General features: G+C 36.0%; 1 protein-coding gene across 1 annotated transcript in view; it reads left to right on the top strand.

The window, feature by feature from the left end:
- Nucleotides 1–19,902: 19,902 nt before the first annotated feature.
- Nucleotides 19,903–25,689, top strand: part of LOC115426420 (protein crumbs homolog 1) — a 41,428-nt gene continuing 35,641 nt past the window's right edge. Inside the window, exon 1 of the mRNA XM_030144542.1 lies at nucleotides 19,903–20,163. Within this exon, the coding sequence (XP_030000402.1) occupies nucleotides 20,013–20,163 (151 nt within the window). The 5' untranslated portion in view covers nucleotides 19,903–20,012. The remainder of the gene's footprint in view (nucleotides 20,164–25,689) is intronic.

Genomic DNA, 25,689 nt, shown 5'->3' with positions numbered 1-25,689 from the left:
CTGATTGAGAAAAACAGATGTCATTTTTGGATTTAGCAGTACAAAATGGTCCTAATTCAGTTGAAAAAACCTAGACAACTTGCAAAAAACATTTTTTTGTAACCCAGTTTTATACAGGGGTTGGGCAAAATAATGGAAACACCTTCTATGATGCCACAATGTGAGGTGTTTCCATTATTTTGTCCAACCCCTGTAGTTCTGCCTAGGTAATGCACACGCAGATGAGTTTGAGCAGGGGTGTTTGGTGTTGGTTTTATGTAAATATTTATGTATGGGATTTTATTATTATGTATTGATGTTATGTATGAATATATTTATGTATAATACAAATATGGGTATTGATCATGCATAATTCACTGTGTTATATAGCCGATGTGTCTAAGTAGTTAGCTGTTCGAGTTGTTAAATCTGCCGCCACTTGAGGGAGCATTAGTGTAAAAGCCTCAGAGTTTGTCTTTGGTGTTGGTTGGGTATGGTGTGGAAGAGTTTGGATTTTTGTTGCATTTACTGACAGATGGCCGTTTGTGTTAATTTGTGCTGAGGATTTATTGAAAATAAAACAGAAAGGTAAAAACCTTAAATTTCTCTGAATTCAGTTTCTACTATTTTTGATGCCTTGAGTGCTTGGTCAGCTCGATACATATGATTCATGAACCATGAAAGTAAATGTATTGAACATATGTACATATATTAAGGATGATCCGGGTTTAGATGTCGTATTTTTTATCACAATATGTATACAATAAACTACACAAATTGCAATGTATTATTTGACCTTAATCCTTGTTATTGTTATTTGAATGTAAAATTGGTACTTTCTCATTGAACCCTTTCAATGTGAGTGTCAAAATGTCCGTTTCTGGGATTTCTGTCACAACACAGGATGAGTATGTATCTGTGCGTGCGTGTATGTGTGTCTGCTTTATAACTGAAAAACTGGAGGGGGCTAGCCTTTGCCCTTTGGAATACTTATCTATTTTGGGTCAAGGATTAGACAGGCCAAAACTGCTTATTGATACGACCAATACTTTTGGAGTTGTTATTAGTTGTTTTTAAAATTGCAATGGGCTTAGAGGAAATCAAAAGTGGATTACACCCTCTGTTGGAAAAAAGGGCAACGCAATTCATTTTTCATCTCAGCCGATTTGAATCATCACACATTTGTATCAATTTTTAACTGTCTTGCGATGCATTGTTAGATCCCTAGTCTACACATTTCTTCTATGAATAATTTTAAGTGGGTTGCGTTCTTGCATAGGAATATCAGTGAAGCAATTTGAATGCATTTTTTATCACACAATATTTACAATGTATTGACAGTTTGACCGGTGTAAGAGAATAGAGAGGGTAAGTTGTACTCAGTTGGTGGATTTATTAAGTCTATTGTGCATAGAGAGTATGGGGAAAGGGTTTAGGGGGCTCCAATTAAGGGGTAGAGGTGAAGAGTAAGTGGAAGGATGGATGATGGAGTTTGGACTAAGTTAGCTGGTTTATGTTCCATGTCTTCACTCCTTCGTCTCTTTCTTATTTCTCTCCTGTTCTTTCATTTCCTTCTTCAGGTTCTTCTCTAATCCTTCCTTGATCTTATCCTCCTTTTTTACCTCCGCCAGGAGGTATTGGGATCGCTTGCTTTGTGTGTTTGCGTGCGTGTTTGTTTGCGTGTTTGTTTGTTAGCAGGATAACTCAAAAAGTTATGGATGGATTTTCATGAAATTTTCAGGAAATGTTGATACTAGCACAAGGAAGAAATGATTAAATTTTGGTGGTGATCGGGGGGGGGGGCAGCCGGGGGCAGATCTGTCTTGGCGGAGGTCTGTGCTCTCTGAGTGCTTTTCTTGTTTCTAGTTTTGCCTTCTCTTTGTCATTTTTTTGAGCCAGTTCCTGTAAAGAAAGATGCAAATAAAGTCAGTATTTTGTATCATAAAGACTACATCTGTTTAGTGTCACTTAAGTCATTTTCTCAAAATAACACTGAAACAACATCAGATCACTCCTCCTCTAATTACTAACATATAAATAAATGTATACATGCAGCCAATGACTTTAAATTTATAAATATATGTGTGGCATCCTTTTAAAATAAACATAAAACATTCACTTGTATAAAAAGTGGCCGCAACATAAAAGAGATAAAACATGTGTGTCTGGTTTGTACTCACTCCCCTGCTGTGAATTCTCTGTAGCAATGTATGAGCTAAGCTGACAGACAGACAAAATCTTAAAAGATAAATGGAATGTAGTGTTTTTCCATTATATCCACCTTCCAAATATTACTGGAGGAAGTTTGCTCTGATCCCCAGTGGCTTTCCTCAAATCCCTTTCATTACTTGAGCATTTCTGTTGGCCTACTTCAGGCCAGGTTTGGGTGATGAAGGGTTAACAGGGATGTTTTGGAAGGTTGAGGGGCCCACTGGGGGGCCACTGCTGTCTTTCTGGCTTATTAGCCCCTCATCAAGATTATTCCAGACAGGAGACCAGAGGACAGAACAACAGATTGAGGCCTGACAATCTCTTTATGCCATACAGAGAAAATATCATTAGAGAAGAGGTCAGCTGTTTTTTGTTGAAGCGCAGACATTCTCATGTTGAGCTTAGAGATTTGTCCATGCATCCTCCATGTTTATTGGAAACAACGGCTCCTGTACAGTAAGAAACACTTTCAAGTGGAACAAGAGTAATGACTTGAGTCATGTCCACGCTGAGATGGATATTTTTCTAAACAGATATTTTCTCAAATCTGCATGAATTAAAAAAACAACAACAACAAATAATGTGTATTTTATTATTATTATTATTATTATTATTATTATTATTATTATTATTATTATTATTATTAACAACAACAACAACAATAATAATAATAATAATAATAATAATAATAATAATAATAATAATAATAATAATAATAATAATGGATTAGATTTACATAGCACTTTTCTCTGAAAGCATGCTCAAAGCGCATACAGTGGATCCATTATTCATTCACTCACACATTCACACTCTGGTGGTGGTAAACTACATTTGTAGCCACATCTGCACTGGGGCAAGCTGATGGAAGTGTGGCTGCCAATTCGCGCCCACAGCCCCTTCAACCACCTCCAAAAATTCATACACCAGTGTCAGTAGCAACACTGGAGGCAAGGAGGGTGAAGTGTCTTGCCCAAGGACACAACAGCACATGACGAGGACAGAGCTGGATTCGAAGCGCCAACCCTTTGGTTATTAGATGACCCGCTCTATCTCCTGAGCCACGACCGTCCAAAAATGACTTCTGTAGTCTCCAAAAGAAAAAATGACCACAAATTGCTATGAGTGCTCAAACAAACTGCTTTAACCCTGTAAGAGTACCATTATAACAGGGCAGCTAGATTTCTTTGTGCTGTTTTTGCAATAAAAGTGTCAGAAAATGTCTTTTTTGCCAATTCTTTTGCACATTTTTTCAGAAAAAACTTAACTTTCAATAATGGGCCATTAATTATCATTATTATAAATGCTTTAAACACTGTGTTATAGTAAAAAACAACAACAAAAAAAAGCACTTGAAGTTTTTTCATATTTATTATGAAAAACAACTGAAAATGTTTAGAACAAAACTTGATGAGATTATAGAAATACATACAGGGTGGGGAAGCAAAATTTACAATATTTTGAGGCAGGGATTGAAAGACAGTGTATGACCAATTAGTTTGTTGAAAGTCATGAGAATTTATTTGCCACAAGAAAATTTACACAATAGAAAATGTTTTTATTCTATGTGTCCTCCTTCTTTCTCAATAACTGCCTTCACACGCTTCCTGAAACTTGTGCAAGTGTTCCTCAAATATTCGGGTGACAACTTCTCCCATTCTTCTTTAATAGTATCTTCCAGACTTTCTCGTAATAGTTTTGCTCATAGTCATTTTCTTCTTTCCATTATAAACAGTCTTTATGGACACTCCAACTATTTTTGAAATCTCCTTTGGTGTGACGAGTGCATTCAGCAAATCACACACTCTTTGACGTTTGCTTTCCTGATTACTCATATGGGCAAAAGTTTCTGAAAAGGTATGGATAATAGTGTTAGGTATGATTATGACATCAATATGTGTTTGGTTTCAAAACAATTGACGTAGTGCCTGCTGAGAAAAAACAACTAAATGTTCATTGTAAATTTTGCTTCCCCACCCTGTATAATTTTACTTGTGCTCAAATATTTGTGTTTGTCTAGAGCAGTTTTCTCAACAGCGATGGTACCAACCCTCAGGGGCCACTGGGACACCATTTGGGGGCATTTGGAATCAAAAAGGTGGGGGGGGGCTGAGACAAAAATGGGGGGCATTAGTCTGTATCAGTATTAATATCAACCAGCATGTTATGGTAATTGCAAATTTCTGTGACTGCAAGTCCCCCACCTCCAGAGCCCCTCTCCCCCCGGTCGTAAAATTGCTTTGGAGGGGGTGATGGATGATGGGGTGGCACTACGCTGCATGGCAACGCAGAGACAGTGCCTCCTGGTTGTCCATTTTATGCGCATGTGACACCAGGACTATACAGCAATACATGTTGTGGGGTTCCATCGTATATAGTTCATTTGTTTTTGTCATTACTTATTTCACTTTTGTTCTTGTCTGTTACATTTTGCTCCTGAAAAACCTGCAGTTATGTGGATTAATAAACCCACATAATTTAACAAAATTATGCCTTTATTTTATTAGTATGATCAATAATTATTAGATTTTGGTATTCCCTGTCGGTTAACCTATTTTTGTTCAGCTGTCATGCGGCCCATCTCCTTTGTTGCCTCTTTCTCCTTTGGTACCAGCAGTACTGTCACCTTCTGATTTGGAAGGGAAACTACAACACTTTCTCAACACGATGCTGCTACAGTACATTTAAGTGCGAGAGCACATAACGCTATTGCCAGATACGGCATAGCTACGTGATGCAGAGCTATGCGCAACCATAAATCCAGCTTTACAGTAATTTGAATGAGGGTGTATGCCAAATTGTGGTGGTGGAGACACAATTGTCCTAAAAGGGTTAAACTATGAACCTTCAGATAATACATGACATACAGTAGCAGATGCGGCATCTTCATGGCATGACACTAATACAGACAAAAAAGTAACCAAAACACACTACAACACAAAAATGACTACAAACTCATACAAACACCAAGACACAGAGGTTTTACTTTGTCATCATGGTGAACAAGTTAGGAACAAGTTAGTAGCTTTTCTGAACCAGTTTTCACCACAGTGTAGGTCATTAAAAAATTTAAAATGCAGAGATTAATATTACAAAACCCGGAGATAAATCAGTTAGGAAACATTAAATGTAAAGAAAAGGTCTCTATGGGTTAAATCTTTACCACTTACATATCCCATCTACCATGGTGGGAAAAATAGGGAAAAATATTTGGGTGTGACGCCATTATTTTCTAATATCTGTGTTTTCCCTGCCCACATGGTTACACAAACTAGAGTCTTTGGAAAGTGTTTGTGTGGATGAAAAGCCAGAATGTAGTGGGAAATGTTGGTTTTGTAAGACATCTATATCAGTGTGGACATGGCTTTAATACTGAGGACAATGACCCTCACTCAGTTACAGTTAGTACAAGGGTTGGTGTGTAAATGACTTTACTGTGCTAATCAGGTCTTAGACACAGACTCACAACACAGATTGGTTTTGGATTGCTACTGTCATGCAACAGCATTTCTCTGTGAATGAACAACATTTGGGATTTGGTCGTGTATCTGCTGCTTCTGCTCTTTAAGATGCTTGAACGGAGCAGAATCCTCTTACAGGGTCTCCCACTGGCCTTGCTAATTCCTGGAGAAGGAGCTGGATTGTTGTGTTTACGGCCTCAGCTGTCAGACTGTGAGGAAACTGTTTTCATTTAACAGCAGATGCTCTGATGGTCATTCATCCATATAAGATCCACATAAAGATCTACAAAAAGCCAACTCACTCTATTGTATGATATTAGTTTGATTATGGTGATAATGAAAACAGTCATACCTTTGTTTTGTAGTTGTGGATTACCTCTAAGCAGCTCTTGTATCTTTTTTGTCCTTCAGGTGAAACCTGTGGATAGAACAGAAACCAAGTTTGTGCACACAAACAAGGAGTTTGACCTTAGTTCTCACATGTTTTAGAACAAGTAGTATGTATAAAACGATGTACAATTAAGAATAATATTTTTAACAAAACTGTACAAATAGTGTCAGCAGTAAGCAAAACAATAGTGGAGAACATGTTTTGAAGGGATCAGTGCAATAACAGAATGTATGCTTGTGTGTGGGTGATGGGTTTTTGCTTGTTTTCTTTTACCCATTTATTTGATCTGAAACCTATTTATGTAGCTGTTTTTATTTATATTTTTGGAGTAAAATTTATATATGATATACAGGTGGGATGGCACCTTGAATTTTTTGTACTTGTTACAATGACAAGAAAGATATTCTATTCTATTCTATTCTATTCTATTCTATTCTATTCTATTCTATTCTATTCTATTCTATTCTATTCTGTAAAAATCCACAGTGCAATATAGAACAGATAAACTCAATTCATGAAGGCTGCAGCCTGTCTGAGAATCAAACCCAGAACCTCCTAACTGAGGTAAGAAATTACATTCTGTATCTTATAACCACTAACTGTGAGTTTGGCTAATACTTAGTCCTGTTGTTACCGTGTTTAATAAATCAAAGATCAATGCAAAAATGGGGAACGCTACTTTTTCCAGATTTCTGTTTATTTTGTTCATATTTTTTTTCTAGAGGCAGCTAATATGTGAGATTCATCCATTTATTTTGACTTGTGAGAAAAGTTTCCATGTGATATTTGTAAAATCGATGAACACAATACTTAATACTGATATCAGTCTCTTGATAAAGCTCATCAAACATCCAACAAAAGTTTAGTAAAGCTGCAGAGGATATGTGAACGTGAGTATGTGGTTGTTTAACGGAGTCCAAATGGGCTGTAGCTGCATTCTTTGTTGGTAGAGTTTAAGGAAAAGAGGGGGGGTGAAGTTAGGGGTCACAAGGCAATTGGAGCTCTTTTCAGAGACCATTGTTGTGGAGGATCAGACAGGACTGGATGTAAAGACGTGGAGGGGAGGGAAATGTTTGTGTGGGAGGAAAGAACACAGGGCAGATGAGATGAAGCACCCACAGCAAATCTCCTGTCTGGAAGTTTATAAGAACCATTAATTACCTGCAGCCCCTCTGACGAAGGTGAGAAACGTTAGCAGGGATTTTTCGCTTCCAATAAAAACCTCTAAAATAAACTTGTCGGAGTGTGTTGTTATTATGTTCACTGACTGCTGTGGTCAGAGTGTTAATAGATGCACCTCAGAGGGCAATGAGTGACTGTCATAAACCCCAATTACCATTCAACGGCAGACTTAGCATCATCCGCCCATTAGTGGCCAGCTGCTGCTCTTCCCACAGCTTGTAAAATCCCACCAACAGTGTTTCTCCTTCAGCTGAAGAATCACAACAGCAGGAGCATTCACTGTATGGACGCACGCACTGACATACACTATATGGACAAAAGTGCTGGGACATGTTGAACTCAGGTGTTTCTTTTCTAACGGGTCTGGGCTACAAAACAAGAATGACAAATGTTGTAATATAGTTTTATATTGGGATAAATATCATTGCATTGTATTAGTTTGGTTTAAATTGTTATCTTTGCTTCCAAAATGCCTGAGAGATGGTTTATACTTAAATGGGTCATATTTTGCTAAACCCACTTTTTTAAAATTGTTTTTTCACTTTTATTATTTATTACTATTGTATTTGGTACATTTATTTGTGTATTTGGACCCTAATAGTTCATAAAGTTTGAATTTGAGCCCTCCAGGTGCTGCAAAGCTATCTTTATATTCATTTCAGCAAAAATCGAGTGGATTTCTACAACCTGTTTCAATTCCTTCTTAATTTGTTACATCTACAGGGTGGGGAAGCAAAATTTACAATGAACATTTAGTTGTTTTTTCTCAGCAGGCACTAAGTCAGTTATTTTGAAACCAAACATATATTGATGTCATAATCATACCTAACACTATTATCCATACCTTTTCAGAAACTTTTGCCCATATGAGTAATCAGGAAAGCAAACATCAAAGAGTGTGTGATTTGCTGAATGCACACGTCACACCAAAGGAGATTTCAAAAATAGTTGGAGTGTCCATAAAGACTGTTTATAATAGAAAGAAGAGAATGACTATGAGCAAAACTATTACGAGAAAGTCTGGAAGATACTATTAAAGAAGAATGGGAGAAGTTGTCACTCGAATATTTGAGGAACACTTGCACAAGTTTCAGGAAGCGTGTGAAGGCAGTTATTGAGAAAGAAGGAGGACACATAGAATAAAAACATTTTCTATTATGAAAATTTTCTTGTGGCAAATAAATTCTCTTGACTTTCAATAAACTAATTGGTCATACACTGTCTTTCAATCCCTGCCTCAAAATATTGTAAATTTTGCTTCCCCACCCTGTATAACTAGTTACGTCACAACATTTGCACATATAAGATCCAGACTTCCGATGAACATTTCTCTGAGTACGCCATAATTGCAGCGGTTGTAAGTCCATACTGAAAATATGTCCAAACTTCAAGCCAGTTACCTAAAATATTCAATTGTTGGTTGACCGTGACAGAGCAGCACAGCCAACAAGCTGGAGGGGGTGGGGCCTGAAGTGGCTCATGTGCATTTAAAGGGCCAGCGCTCAAAATGACCTTTCTGGTGTCATTACTCAGAAACAGGGTTAAAGATGGACCTGTGGAGTTGAATTAATGAAGAATTCAGACCCAAGCAGAGCATTTACAGTTTATGTAGAGGTAGAGCATTTAAAGTCATAGTCATGGATAAAACACAAGACAAAATTAATGTTGAGAGAAATTAAGTAAAAACCATCTGTGAGGCATTTCAGAAGCAAAGACAACAATTTAAACCTAACTAAACAATGCAATGCAATGATATCTGTATTATAATTTATTTAAAACTGATAATTAGCTGAAATCACTGTTTTTATTTTTTGGGGGTCTATGTAATTTAAAGTCATAAAGGAAGATGTGGCTAGAAGGGATTGACTATTTGGCCTATTTTGTTCCAAACTTGAGAATATTTTTCAATTAGGTGGTAGCAGTAGAATATTTTGAGAATATTATTATATTCTATATAATAAATAAATATATCATATTGAGAATATTTTGTTGTTTACTGTAAAAACAAACTTACGATCATGTAATATAATTGAAATGTTAGTGTCTTTTAAATATGGATATTTTGTCTACAATGCACAATCAAATGAAATAAATAAGTATATAACCATATGCATGTCACTGAATACTATATATGAACAGAATAGAAGACATTGTTTTCATTTTGTCGACAGTGAGATGTGAACCCTTCCTCTTTCCTCTTCCTCTTTACTCCCATTACCATATAGTGCAGCTGTAAAGCAGGCAGGGTCTGTGAAGTCCTGTCAGTTGTCATTTTCCAGGTGTTAACAGAGCTTTTACTACCTGTAACTGTATGTAATGTGTGTCGTCCTTTGTTTGTTTGCTGACATCCTTCCTCCATATGGCTACAGTCAGACACAGTTAATCTGACCTGGGTCTGTTTGTAGATGAGATGACGACCCCCTGTTGTGGTTTGTCTGCTTCCAGGGTCGCATTTCAGGAAACTCTGAAGGTTCATCACATACCTGCAGAATGAGAAACACCAGTATCAGTAGAAGTAAGAGATGATGATTCACCATGGCAATGGGTCATCACAAGGAAGACGTTCATTCTACGGAAGTAAAAAAACAAAGTCCTTACTCATGTTTGCACGATATCTTGAAATTTGTCTAGAGGACTGTTTGCAACAAAGGAGAATAAATAACTTATTTAGCACTAATGATTCTTTTTTAAAACCATTATTTACCTCATATATTAGATTCATTCACTTTTATTCAAAAATGACAGCAACAAAACACAGGAGGCACCAAAAGGTTAAAACATAGAAAACACAGTGAAACCAAGCACTCTAATTTCAACGTCATTTAAGTTTAACTTCAAGTTTCTTTAAACCATCTTTATAATAATCTGTAAAGCTGTGTTTTCAGTCATAATAACTTTTTTATTCTATAAGGAATATCCAGTATATATATATATATTATTACACTATCACAATATGCTTAGTTTACTTCACTGTGTAAAAAAATAAAAAAAAATAATAAATGAAATAATTCAGATTCATTTTCATCACTGTTACAGTTGAGTAATTTCAGTGTATGCCTCATTATTATGATTTAGTCAGAGGCATAATCATGTAAATTCTACAAAATTATCTTAAAATAAAATATGATTTACTGAATCATTTTTTAAATATGTCTGGTATTATTTATTTTGGAAAATGCTGTGTAACAAAGTAAAAATGGTATTATACTATCTTTCAAATAATAATAATAATAATAATAATAATAATAATAATAATAATAATAACAATAATAATACACTTATTTATTTAGCTGCACTTATTTTTTATTTATTATATTTAACCTATTTCTTTTTATTTTGTATTATTTTATTATTTAATTTATTTGAGGTTTTTTTTTTTTTTTTTTTTTTTTTAATTTCTTGATACATTTGTTTCATCTCTTTTGTGATAAAATATTGATGTTACAGTTTCAGTTTATCAGTCAGCTATAGATGTTTGTGTGTTTGAGCAGATGAATGTGGATTGTGTTGATTAATTTCCATTCATTTGCAACAAATAATAAAGAAACTGCCCTTAAAAAATGCCCCAACATCTTCTGGAAATGTGGTTTGTACATAATTGACCTTGAAATATTAAAAATGAAGTGACAACTGTTTCTGATTGTTTTCTTTTCTCCCAATTATTGACATTGAATGATTTTCTCGAAAAAAGTTTCTATTTGACAATTTTGAGTTGAAATATTTCAGCTTGAGTCTAAAATGTAACTTATCCCATAAAGACCCAGTGTTACTTTTATGTCAGTCCCATTATGATTTTTTCTCTATATTTAACTTTTCTGAAGTGATTTATCACCATTTGTTCTATATTATCCTCTGTATTTTGCATTTTTAAGTGAAAATCAGGTATTTTCCTTTATTTAATTTACTGATCATGTAGATGTTCATGAAAGCTTAGATGATAATTGAGGGTTATTATATGAAAAACAGAGAAAAAGTGACTTCTAGTAAAATATGTCATTAACCAAACATAAAAGTGTCTCCATCCATTGTCATTTGTCAAACACCATGGGTTTTACTGGTGAATTAACACTGTAGAAGATGACTTTGTTTCCATGCTCGCTACGTAGCCTCGCCTGATGACCATGAAAAAACGACAAATTGCATTTTACACCAATTATTTACATGTATTGATTGGATTAATGGATCAACAGATATTAAACATTTTACATCAGTAAACAATTTTGGTCAGCAGTGGATGTTTGGGTCTTTACAGGTTACAGTTCCATTTTCAAAACAAAATCACACTGAAATTGAAAGTAATTCTCAAAAAGCACCAGAGTTACATCTTCTTCCTCTTTATCTAATAACTGGTTTCTGTCAAAAATTACCAGTCTCACTTCTTTTGTAGGTGGCTTGGTTGTTTTTCTGTGTTTTGTCCCAGTCTTGTGTCTGTGTTTTCTGTTTTAGTGTCTCCACCATAAATCACTGCAGCCCACCCAGTGTGTCGCCACTTTTCACCTCCATAAAGTGTACAATGATGTTCGTCTGTCCATTAACCCTTTATCGGGCGGGCGACTATTTTTGGTCATTTCCGCACACATTACAAGACAGTAACAGCAACAGTTAGGGACCAGCTTTGTTAGGTACCATGAGGTAATGGTACTAATGTAAGGAATGATGTTCAATGTAATAATGTGTATGTTGACAGGTGTCTGGATCAGCACTTATGTTGTTGTAATGTTCTGACAGTGATGTTCTGATGTTCTAAAATCCATGTTCCTTTCACCTTACATGTGTTTTTCCAGTATTTAAAAAAAAAAAATACACCTCTTGAATTGTTTTTTTTGTTGCCACTTACCGGTAAGGAATCAAAGGGTTGCTTCATTAACCTTGATTTTCTACATAACAATACAACATTTTGAAAGATTTCACAAAAGTAATAAGTCTCTTTATGTCCTTCAACAACACACTAAAGCTGAAATTCTGAATTTCAGAGTATTTCTATGAGTGAACTGTAGAGGCTTAAAATGAGGAAGACATAAACAAAAAATGAGACAAACGTGAAGCCTCTCGGCTCACAGTACAAACATGTCCTCCATACATGGTGTCATGAGTGGGATCATCACACACTTTTCTCCCACAGACACTTTTTGGAGTCTGTGTTCGTGGCGACACCCTGTCAGCCCCGTGGATTTGCCTATTGTGCAGCAGCTTTAATGAAAGAACAGCCAGTCACTGTGGAATGTGGAGCTGCTGTGACTCACAGTTTCATACATTTGCATCTTGCTTGAAGTGAAGAGGCCGTCACTCCTTCACGCCAACTCACCCCCCTTTCCGTTGCCTCGTGTTTAATTAAAGTTTTTTGTTATTGTGTGCAGCAGGTTGGAGTTAAGCCTGTGTAGCCGTGGGGCTGGAGCTGGAGCTGGACTCAGGGAGATGGGGGTGGGTAGGTGTGGGAGTAGGAGTGGGTTGACTGAAGCATTCATCCAGCTGCCATGGAGGCCTCCACCTACCAGAAAGATGGTGGATAAGCCTCCCAGAAGGTGGGGGTGGGTGTTGGAGCCAATGATCCTGGACTAACACTCATAATAATCCTGGGCTGGACTTAGGACTCAGAAGGACATGAAGCTAGAGTTTATTACCCACATATCCTGTACTGTCAGTATATATCTGTATATGTTGTACATGTTTCTTATCTGTAGTAGAGAGTTAGCTTTTTGTATATTTTAGAAGTTTTTTTGTGGCATTTTAGTAGTATTGGTATATTTAATATTTTATCTTGTAGTTTTTGTACAATGCCAATATTTTTCAATATTTTGTGATTCTATTCTATTCTATTCTATTCTATTCTATTCTATTCTATTCTATTCTATTCTATTCTTACATTAAAAGCTCAAGTCACCCAAATTATATAACACTTTACATATTTTGGCACTGACTTTAATTGTACTGATAACACAGAGTATGTTTTTAACTGACTATTAACTGCATATTTCTATAAGTAAGAAACCAAAAACCCACCACTTCCATGTGGAATGGGAGGACCAACATTGATTTATTCTAAAATATTTTTTAGAGATTACTTATTTTACCATTTCGTTGCATTTCTGTTGCACCGTTTTAAGCCATTTTATATTGTTTATTCTCTACTATCTGTTTTATTTACACTTTTATCTGATTTTTTTTTTTTTTTTTTTTTTCATTTTATTACACTTGTTCTGTCTTCTTATCAGCCTTTTACCTATAACACTGTGAACTGAGCTAGAAAAGATGCTATAATTTGAATTGATTGTTTAATCTTGATTTGTAAATATACCTATATGTTTTTAGACTTCTGGCTGTAAAGTCAAACACAGTAACAGATTAAATAATGGAAAGCTTTTAGTTAGAATGTTGGATTTATGATTTACGCTTATTATTATTATTATTATTATTATTATTATCATTATTATTATTATTATTATTTTTTTTTTTTTAGTTTATGTTGCTCAGATTTTGCTTGGATAAACTCTTCCTATTGTTTCTGAATCATGGGTCAAACATCATTTGATTCAATAATGTCTCGATTTCATCCAGTTCATTTAAAGCCACAATTCTGATGAAAAATAATAATTGTGTCAAAATGTGATTTCTTTAAATTTATTTATTTGCTGTACAACTGAGATGAAACCTATGTTTTTTATGTGGAAAATTGTAGACTTCCAATAAATTACAGTCTGGTCAATTTTATTGTATTTTATTTTATTTTATTTTATTTTATTTTTTAGGAAATTCTGATTAATTAGAATAAGAATCTATACACGTTCACTATACAGACTCTACATCCAAATACAAACTCCACTTCACTTAACTTTTTTGAAGCATATGCTTGGATTAGTGGCTCAAAAATTATTAAACATTTAAACAAAGAATGATGATCTCAGTCTTTTAACTGAAAATCCAATGTAGAGGTTAAACTGAGAGAGTGAGAAATGGACCTGGATGTCAAATGTAGAGCTAAATTGTTCAAAGTGGTAAATACAGTGTGAATGCCCACTTTAAGTTGCTACACCCAGAAAGATATTTCGGGTTCCTAAGATCCACAAAAATCCTCTTTCATATGAAGCTAAATGTTGAATTGGATTAATTGCCTGTAACTAAACCTAAACTCTCCATTATTTTTACTGTATTTTTTTTTTCTTCCATTCTTTGTTTATTTGGAAAAGTATGTCATACAAAACTTCCCTTTTGGGTACAATTCAATATCCACACATTGAATTTGAAATGTGAAGATGCTAATCCGAGATCTTTACTCAAAAATAGAACAAATTTTAAAAAAGAGTGGGCGGGAAGTTCATCTTCTACTTCATCTACAAGATAAAACACGCTAAGGTGTGTATGTTTACTCTAACCTAAACAGAAATGTATATCAAATAAATGCTTTCACATCTCCGATATATTCAATTCAAATCAATTACAGCTTTTACATAGTTTGTCTATTTTGACCAAACAGTGAAAAAAGATTCCCTCTGACCCTAAAACAAAATGTCAGTTTCTCCAGAATGTAAATGTCCTGTACGATATCGATCCATTCTTCAGTTGTGGGTGCTTCAGGCTTTAACCCTTTTCTAGTGATAATCTTTTTGCTTGCTGCCAAAAGCATTAACAACAGTTTTATATCTTTCAGAGTCCAGTTATCACATAAAATATCTGCTAAGTACAGGGCTTCACATTTACAAGGAATTTTTTCAGCAAAAATGGTATTTAAATGTTCACATAGCTGCTCTCAGAATGGTTTGATCACTGAACAGCTCCAGAAAATATGATATTGATTGGAGTTATTTGTCCCACAGAGTCTCCAACAGGTGTCTCCACTGCCCTGATGTTTTTCATTCTATTTTTTTTTTTTTTATTGCTGATGATGATTTTGTATTAAGTTTCTGTGTTTTTAGTTTATTCTGTTTCTCTGTGGAACCAAATCATACATATCAACCAAACTGTATATAACCTAACATTTTTCAAGATTTATCTCATCGTTCAGTGACTTTGGATTAGATATTATGCGGGTGTTCAGCTGATGTGGTTATCAGTCAACACAACATTAATAAAAAAATCAAACTATGCCCCACATGATTGGATTCTACTGATCATATTCCAATAATTTCCATAAATCTGACACAGCTGATACTCAGACCACTGTCCTGATGCCAAAAGGATAGGTCATCTGAAGCTTTGTCCATAAAAACTTATTTTAAGTCAGAACATGAGAGGCAGCAAACAGCAGTAAACAAATAAGTAAAAGAAAATGATCCATGACGTAACACAGAAGGACAATGATGTTGATCTGGATGAAAGTTCAGAGTTAATGTTAATTTAAAGCTATGATATAAAATATTTCCACAATAAAATATCCTAAAATGAATTCTGTAAAGCACTTTGGGTGCCTAGAAACACACTATAGAAATCTAATCCATTATTATTATTATTAGACCAAAGTTATACTAACATTAAATGTTTGCAACAATGACCAAATTCAGGGAAATCTGCCATTTTACTCAGTTTCATTTTCTTACTCTTCAGTGTCAAATCCCCTTCACTAATCACAAATCCCCTTCAGTTCAATGCTACTTGTGCTTTTTCGTGAGAAAGCAGCTGGAAGTGTGGAAATCTTTAAAACTACCATTGTTTAGCAATTATAAGTATGTATTTTAAACATTAGGCCTTCTTATTTTACCATTTAATTATATGCAGGGGCGATTCTAGGATCTGACCTTTGGGGGGGCTCAGCCCCCAGGAAGCAGTTGACATCTGTTCTTGACAAAGAATTATTAGGCTATTGAATTTAATCCAGTTTATAAATTTCTTAGAAAAGGCAAAGATTTTTCATAACAGCATATACAACAATAATCTGTAATAATCCAACCATGATCTATGTACAAGTTCCACTGACATCCAGTTCCACCACTATATTTCAGCAGACTCTCACCTGCCATTTCAGCAGATGAGAATCTAATATCATCTTAAACCTACGATGTATAATAGTAATGATTAAGAATGAACAATGATCAAGTTTTCTCCAACATTAGTGAATGTAAATGTGGCTCAATTCACCACAGCTGTCCCTTATATTGTGTCTCAGTTTTTTTGGCCTATTAAGGGATAAAATACCATTTTGAACTTCAGGCTATTAGGCTTTAGGCCTATTTCTAAAAGCGTATGCCTTCCAAATGTGATTTAATATGTATTGAGACATGAACTACCTTCCTCCATGCCATGGACAGCTCATAATTCCATATCATATTTACACAATACTAAATCAAACTGATTATTTTATTTATCTATTCATCTATTTTTTACATTTTATTTTATTGTCTGTAATTTGTTGCCCCCTCCAGCAGAGGGTGCCCTAGACAGCCGCCTGTATTGCCTATACCCAGAGCCAGGCTGGTCTCTAAAGTTGTATTATTAACATTCGCGTTAACATTAGGGTTATTTTCAAAGGCTTGAGCTAAATATAAGTGAAAGTTATTGTTGTTTAGTTCCATTTCTCTCACCCATTCCTCCGCTCTATTGTTTCCACTGTCAAAGCCGCAGTGAAGCTTGAAAGGAAGTGGAGGCTCCAGTTTTTGTTTTTCCAAATGATGGTTTACAGAGGTATTTTCATTCATCCTTTTTTTCTTAACCATGCTGTGCACTGTCACATCTGATTTGGGTCCGCAGTGAGTGCGGTCCGAATACACGAGTACGTGCAGATATCCGTGGAGTATATGCAGCTGACTCAGTGGGTGGTCTGCCCTACGGAGCCGTACTGCCCCTAGTGGACGGACTTATCAGTGCATGGCAATGTTTATGGACAGACGGACGGACAGACAGATGGATGGATGACCAACTGATGACGATATCGTGCGGCCAGTGTGGCCGAGGGTAAGGAGTGCAAGCAAGGTTGCAGGGAAAATGTGGACTGGATTTTCAGTGACGTGGGCGTACTCTATTTGGACAAGTGGAACTGACTGGATAATGACACACTGAAGGGTCTCTACCTTACACTATGAGGTGAAGGGAAAATGACAGATGTATGATCATATTTAAGTTAATAATGACAGTTTATACGATTATTTATTCAAACTCATACTCTGGCCACATTATATTGAATTTGTCAGAACTTTTTTGTAAAAAAAAAAAAAAATAGTAATAAAAAAAAGCACCAAATTATTTAGGGGGGGCTTAATAATATTTTAAAATAGGCCTAATGATGCCACTGATCTAATGTTATTTTAATTCATTTTTGTTTTGTCTCTATTAATTATTTTACTTACAATTTTAATTTATTTTTTTTTCTTTCTGTTACACTTGTTCTGTATAACTTTCACCTTATCCATTTATAAAACATTTGACCAACAGATTAAAGGAGTTATATGTAGGTTTGTGGCCTAAACTGGTACTGCAATTACATTCAATTACTGTAGAATGTGGTATCCCCTCCGCCTCCACCCCCAGACTAGAGGTTGTCAGATCCAGCAAGAGTGTTGACCACAAGGAGCTACTATGGCAAACAACAAGTCCTACACTATAAGTTTATCGTCTTTTAAGTATGTTTATGCTTCAAGTATGATGGTCTGCGAAGTAATTAAAGACTGATACTACTGACAAATAACTAACGTTACTAATGTTCATATTGGTCAACTTGCTCTTTACTTTCTGTGTGAATAGTCCACCAAATTCTACAGGAGAGACAGTGGGCGCATATCGAGGCACTGGCATGGACTCTGTGGCAGTCACTTGAGTACTGTGGCTACATGCCACACCCTCCGCTGTCCTTCTTCCACAGGCTACAATGCTATGCGTAAAGACTGAAAGAGGACTCATTTGATCGATGTAATGTTTCAGTAACGTTTCATTTTGCCATGCCATGCTAACAGTGTCTCAGCATAAGGCATTCCTAATGTTAGCAATAATGAGTCACTGTTTTTGTTTCTAAAACAACTTATTACCAGGTCAATTTGAAGACCCACCTGCATACGGGGTAACATATAATGAACGAACATGCATAACGTTATTCAACTGTAGAGAATATTTGAAATGTCTGCACTTACAGTAAGTAGAATTAAGTTAGCCAAACTTAGCTGAATCTTACCTGTCCAGGAGAAAATTAGCAACTTTGGCGTCAGTCTTCAAATTCTTCCCCACTTTCAGCCGTCTCCATCATTCAAAAGCATCTCCCATACATATGTATTGTTTTGTTTCTCACTTTGCCATGACATATTTGGGAACTGGGGCATCCCTGAACCATCATGTTGGGCCCTTGGTACAAGAAAGTTACTGGAAACAATCTGTCTGAGCGGGGGGCGCGGCAGTCCGTGATTGTTGTCGGGGGGTTGAAACTGAAGTGACAAGTGAAACTGAAGACTCTTTTCTATTCCTCTAACTCTCCGGGCCCACTCCACAGCTGTATGGCCCCCCCAGGAATGCTGGGCCCCATGAATTTGTCATGTTTATGGCACCCCGGTTTGGTAATCATAATGAGGCCTTTTAGGTTTAGTGTTTATTTAATATTATGACAATTATGCCTAACATCACTAATTTGCATCATAGTTACTGTATGTGCTAAATTCAAATGAACATTCTCTACTAAATTTAGGATATGCGTCAACACATATATTTTTTTTCTATAATTGTAAATAAAATAAATACAATTAGGGAGTTTAATGGGCTGACTCCTCTGAAATGACTCCTCTCAGAAACTAACTTTAAGAAGAAACACCAGACATTGTAAAAGATGACTTACAAATACATATATAGGTAAATCAAAGACTGCTTTGCCTTCTGGTATCTGGGTGAGCATATTATGCACACTTTGCACTTCATGTTATAAAAGGTCGTATTATTTTTCACAATTTGTTTTAGGTCAGAATTCAAAAGATATACATTTTTTGCATGATTTAAAAAATTCTGACCCAGACACTAAAATTAGCCCATTTTAAACAATAGAAAATTACTATACTAGCACCCTTCTCAGAGGTGAGTAAAAAATGCTCATTGACACATTGAAACTAAATAATTAACATTTGACCTAGCACAAAAAAATAATAATGCATATTAACCATTGTTGGTGTTAATCATTGACATATGCCAGGCTGCGATGATATACACTACAAAATAAATAAATAAATCATCTCATTTTTATGTAATGTATTAGGAAAAAAAATGTGTGTGTGTGTGTGTGTGTGTGGGGGGGGGTGTTGCATCAAAATATATGGTTTTGTTTACATTGCAAATGTCATTTACAGGGTTAAAAATATGACAGTTATTGAGCATTTGGTATTTTTCTTCATGGCTCACGTTCATGAAACACACAAAAAAAATGTACCAAAAAAAAAAAAAAAAAGACAAAAAGTTACAAACAAACTGTATGGGAAAAATGTGACGTTACTACAGCACCGCACAGATTACTCACTTTTGGTGGTTATGAAGGGCCTCTCTGGCCGGAATACCGGAGGGTTACAAAAGGCTTTAGGGATCTGTGAATTGTGGCTTTTGTAGTGATAATGGCAGTGAACAGTACCTTCAGCTTTGTTCTTGTTTGGAGAATCAGATGCAACCTGTGCCTGATCCCTCAGATCCAGCCCTGACTCCAATCCATGTCCCAGTCCATGTTTTCCTTCCATCACCCTCTGCTGGAGTGATTACTCCACTTTACTCCAGCCCTGCTTGGTCCCCAGAGACTCCAACACACTTCAACACACCAGCTCACACCAACTCATCCCCAGAGTCCCAGCAGTGGTCAGGCATGGAGGAGCTGGTCTTCACCCTCAGCTGAAGCCTGGCTGGCCTGGATGGAAGGAGCACTGCACTGTTATGGATGGACAAGCCGTGGACTGATAGCTTCACGCCACGCTGACCGGAAACACTTTGACATGGAGTTTGGAAGAATTTGGTCCAGATATCAGAGGACGGTGCTGATCACCATGATGATGTTCAAGCTGGGTGAGCAACAAGTGCAGCTGAATTCTGTGGAAATATATGCAGATTTCATTACCTTTAGGGTTTATAACAGAACAGCAACCCAACAATTTATGTATTAAATTTCCTTTGAAGCGCAACATCTTCTAGTTTCAAAGGTCCAGAGCAATGTTTTGGACTCTGCTTCTCCTGTATTTATTCTGTTTTTATTAGTTGGCATCAGGTGTCTGTAATACAGTTTAATATGATTCTTATCAAGTCCACATTTTGCTTTTCTTTTAGTCTAAGAATGGATAATTTGGTCAAAATATTCATAAAAATGACATCAAGAACATCAGGCTCTAGTTTTTTGAATTGAAAAAGTTGATGTTTTCAACTTCCAAATAATTTTCTTGGCAAAATCTAACCTTTACTGAGCTCATTAATTAAATCCCTCTATTGTAGTGTTATCATGGGTGTTTTTCAGGTTATTTATTTAGATTTCATTAACTAACCATGTACATGTGTCCCAAAAGAATATTATCAACTGAACAACTGCAAATAATGAAACAAGTCTGTTTTGTGAATTCTATGAGTTCATTACATAGCACAAAAAGTAGATAAACTCAATTTTATCTGACTTTACAAGGCACAGGCATATTATTACAGCTCCTCCACTTATTTTACAACCATAAAGATGTTCAGTCTGGGCTTTTAAGGGGTAACGTGGCTGAAACATAAACTGTTTTAGATCAAATGACTGAAATCTTGAATTAATATGTGAAATCCAACTATTTAGTTTTTCGTCACAGATGCAGCTTTTTGTTTGCATGTGTGTGAGCTTGTTTGTGTCCACATGTGTTACGCATGTAACATATGTACGTGTGTGTGTGTGTGTGTGTGTGTGTGTGTAAAACTACCGCAAAGCCCTACTCCTACCATCATAATGTACAGGTTTCAAAGTGTTAACTCAAAAAAGATTTACTTTAGTGACTTAAGCATCTTCTATATCAGATAAGCCGTGCTATAAAACAAAACCGGTCCTCCAAAGAGTCTGGCCCACAGCATGAATTTGCAAAATGCAAAAATTACACGGAAGACATTGACAGTCAAAGAGTGTCACTGAGTCTTGAATGTCTTCTTATAGATCCACTGTGATCTGTAAGTTGTAATGTATATCTGTAAATCATAAGCTGAGACATAATATTGTTAAAACTTAACTTATTTTTCTTAAGAAATTTGGGGTTGTTCATGGATTTACAGGTTATTCACATGTTTTGTGGAAGGATATTTTGTAAACATAAACATTTTCATGCTGTAATTTTACTTTTTTTAACAGAAAATTTTGGAATTGTCATTATTTATAAGCTATTATACTATTATTTTGCTTGCTTAAGATCAAATTGGGCTGTATGTGGCCCCTGAACTAAAATGAGTTTGACACCCGTGCCATGCTTTAAATTATACTGAACTAATATAATGCTGTCTAAGTGTGCAGTTGTATAAGTTTGGAGCCCATGTGGCTCCATTCCAGGGGCGTGTCCTTGTGGGATGGGATTGGGGGGGGCACCGTGCGACCCCTGCACCTTAAGAAACCCTGTTGACCTATTTTTCCCGCGACCTTCATTTGTGTGAAGCGTCTGAGGCTTGTTTAAAACGGTGGCGGACCCATGGCGGGGATTGGCTGGTTGGCATTGTTAAGGGTTTCCATGGTAACGAGCTGAGCGTCCGGCTGCTTGCTGCACAGATTTTTTTTTGTCTCTGTCTTGAATGGAGGGAGAGATGGGTTTTAAGGAGCATGGTAAGAGACCTGGCACTCTGAAAAGAAACTGAAAGCAAAGCTGAAGCGAGTTTGGGAGAAGTTTGCATTCAAGAGCATTTATTTAAGCCTCAACGACAGGGAACTATTTTTGTCCTGCCTCCAAAATTAATTTTTCTTTACATTTAACTATTCCTAAGTCATTCATCACCATTTATTATCCCCCACATTTTGGATTTTTCTGTGAAAGTCTGGTATTTCTGATATGTTTAATTTCCTGATGATGTAATTGTTCATAAAACCTCAAAGTAAAAACACAGGTTATTATATTAAAACACAGAAAACTGAGGAAAAGTTGCACATCTGCTATCATTTGTCAAACTCTGTGGGTTTTACTGGTAAAGCAATGTTGTAGAAGATGACAGTGTTTCCATGTTCACTATGGAACCTCTAAATGTCCAAAAGGGTCATATCTGATGCTGCTGTAAACCTGGAAAACTACATTTTACCTGAATTATTTACATGTATTAATGATTAGATAGGATTAGTGGTTAAAAAATGTATCAAACAATTTAGATCAGTCGATGTTTCTGGTCAACAGTGGTTGTTTAGGTCTTTAGGAATCAAAGAAGACCATCTTCAACAACTTAATATGAAAAAATAAGATGGATTTGAGAGAAAAAAAAATGTAAAAATGGATGACTCTTCATTTTAAATCAGCTGAACATTTGCACATTTAATACAGAGGATGATCCACAAGCACCGTTCTGCCTCTCCTCTTAAAGACTGCCACCACCAGATGTTCACAAGGAGACAAGTGCATTTTATCCTTCCAGAGGGAAACGGAGAGTGTCTGGACCTGAAAACATAGTGGATGTATGTAGCAGCTACAGCCAATCCTACAAAGTTCTGTCTTTATTTCTGAATATTTAAACACTAATAGATCATTGACAAACTATCCCAAAAGCTGTAACACTCATAGCCAATGTGCACAATCTAATTTTTCCACACTCTTTTTGAAAACTGTGCAAACAAGTAACTGCTTTTCTGAATGAGGTTGCAGTTTCAAGAAGGCTATTGTACTTGTGTATTAACAGCAAAGCTTAATATGTGGAAACCCTGTTAAATTCAGGGTAAAGAAAGAAAAGTTAAAAAAAAAAAAATAAATACTTTAACAGCTTTATTGAATAATGAATGTGGTTTTTATAGACATGTCAGTGAACAGTAAGTTCATCTGCATTCTTGTTTGGAGAAACAGATGAAACGTGCAGCAGCAACTGTGCACACAAGTCAGTGTTTCTAATTGAGATAGCAATTGCAAGAAGGCAGAAATTTGTTGTTTTTTTGGTTCGTTTCTTAGGAAATGCTCTTGTTTTCTGTGACTGTGCTTGTATTGTTGAGGTATGAAATATGACAAAACAGATTGATGATACAGTTAGATGTATTTTACAAGACTTGTTTGCTTGTTTTCCTGATTTGGGGTGAGGTTTTGTGGTTTAGTGTGTGGAGTTTTAAAAAAATATCCCCCAGTTTCAAATATAGTAAATAAAAAGAAAGAAGAATGTTAAAGTAAAGGTTTAGTTGCACACTATTCATCTATGTTTAATGACTCTGACGACTCCCACAAATCTAACTTTAAGAAGAAACACCAGACAAATAGTGTAATAGATGACGCAGCCTTTGTCGCAGCTCTAAAGCAAACAAAAGGATGTACGTCTCAGACTCACTGTGTAACTGTGACTGATTCAGGGAGGATTTGCGCATTTTTTGATACAAAGCATGGCAACCACCTGCTGCGGAGCTCCGGGAGCACAAAGCCCATCCCCGGCGGGGCTGCCAGTCGCTTGTGGTGATTCAATAAAATTCCTCTGAGCTCGACTTGTGCGTTAGCCAGGGGCTTCCCTTCACTCTGTGATTCACTGTGTCGCTGCTTCCTCTGCCCTGCAGCATGAGTTTATGTTGACTTTGTGTTGCTGTGGCTGTGACTTGGAGTAAACACTATTCCTCCTTCTACCCCCTGCACCTGCTAGGGGGTAAAAGATCTAGCCTCACTTGTAAACGTTGATTTTATGAGGTATTTGAATGCTTTCTGAAAAAATCTTTTAAAAGTTTGGACTTCCTTAGCAATGTTTGCCCTATCATCTTTACATATTTTACACAAACTATACACTGTCCTACATAAGTGGAACTATTTTAGTCTTTTGTTTGAGAGTGACAAATTTGGATGACAGAAAAAATAAACAGATTAATTTAGAGATGTTTTGTAATTTGCTAGATATGCTACTATTTAATACACGTTCTGTGTCTCATCGATGTTGCAGCACAGGAGGGTGTTTGTACGGATTTTCCTCAGCCTTCACAGACCCGATCGCTGCGAAACTCGCCAAATGAATACAAACATTACCTGACTATCTAGTAGGCAAAATTTTATGTCCATATTCAAATGTTGTGAGGTATGCTGGGCGATTTTAGCCTCTCTCTACTTTGAATTCTTCATCCCTGCCGCCATACTCCATTTTTGGAGGTAGTTATGCTGCCGTTCAATTTTGATGAAGAATGCAAATACGCAGTATTTCACTGCATACACTATAAATTGCTGGTACTGAAATAAGCAAACTGCCTAAATGCATAATTGTGTCTTGAAAACATTCCTTAAATATCCACTCCCAAATAATGTGAACAAATAACATCACAACAATTTTTTTTACAAAATTGCTGCTGCTCATCCTGTGTCCATTTACAATAATGTATAGGCACTTTCACACACAATGGCACCACGGGTACAATGCCGCTAGTATTAAGAAACCCTAAATGTCTGCTTTAATAGCCTAAATATCATTAAGTTGAGGCAATGTATTATTTTGTTTTCTCTGCAATAAAGATTTAGTTTGGGAATAAAAAGTAGCTTGGGAAACAAACTGCAGTAGTTCTTTTGACAACTTATTGAAGTATATGAATTATCAGGACTCACACACATTATAAACGAATCAATGCTAAGTATCCACAGACTGTATCACCCTGTGAATAACATATACAGCCTATTGTTTACACACATTTGTATTATGGCGTCATCAGGTTTTCTTCTTCAATCTAAAACTCATGGCCGCTTACTTTGACAGCCACTCAAAATAACACTGTCTTGTAATCTTCACGTGCAGCATCAACTGATAGTTTACATTGTAGCTCTGTTAGCTTAGCTCTGTTTTAAGACAGAAAACAGCCATACTAAAAACACAAACCACCTCTGTTTTTCTGTACAGTTTGTGTTGTCAGTAGCTGAACTAAAGATCTGTTTGGAATCGAACAAAGTCAGAACTGTCACAGTTTAGTCTAAACTGTGGCTCAACAAACTGCAATTTAGCAAAGACAATAACATGACATAACAACTTTATGCCTTCATAAGAGTCATAATCAAAATCACCTGTGGAGAAGAAATGCTGCCATTTCAGCATCAAACTCCAACCTTTTCATTTAGAGCTGTGTCCAGTGGAGAAAACAGGAGCTTCTATTTTTAGTACTTGTTTTCTTTGACTAAAAGTTGTTTCTCAGTGGTTCTCATCCCATCTGGCAACTTTCTGATGCTTTACATAAATTCATTTCATATCTGTACAATCCAATACATTAGCATCTTTGACAGAACTGCACAGCTCCATGTTCTAAATACTAATGATGAGTTTAGGCCATTTAGGGACTCCAGATGGAAATTAGCTCTGTTGCCACAATCTGGCATATTTACAGCTGCAATTGTTGTAGATGTTCATGAATATTGCACTGTCCCTAATAAAAAAAAAAGTGTGTATATACACACACAC

The sequence above is a fragment of the Sphaeramia orbicularis genome, chromosome 9 (genome assembly GCF_902148855.1).
Source record: "Sphaeramia orbicularis chromosome 9, fSphaOr1.1, whole genome shotgun sequence".
NCBI classification, from domain to species: domain Eukaryota; kingdom Metazoa; phylum Chordata; class Actinopteri; order Kurtiformes; family Apogonidae; genus Sphaeramia; species Sphaeramia orbicularis.
The sequence above is the reverse complement of the archived record's forward strand: the minus strand, read 5'-3'. Positions and strand labels throughout refer to the sequence as shown.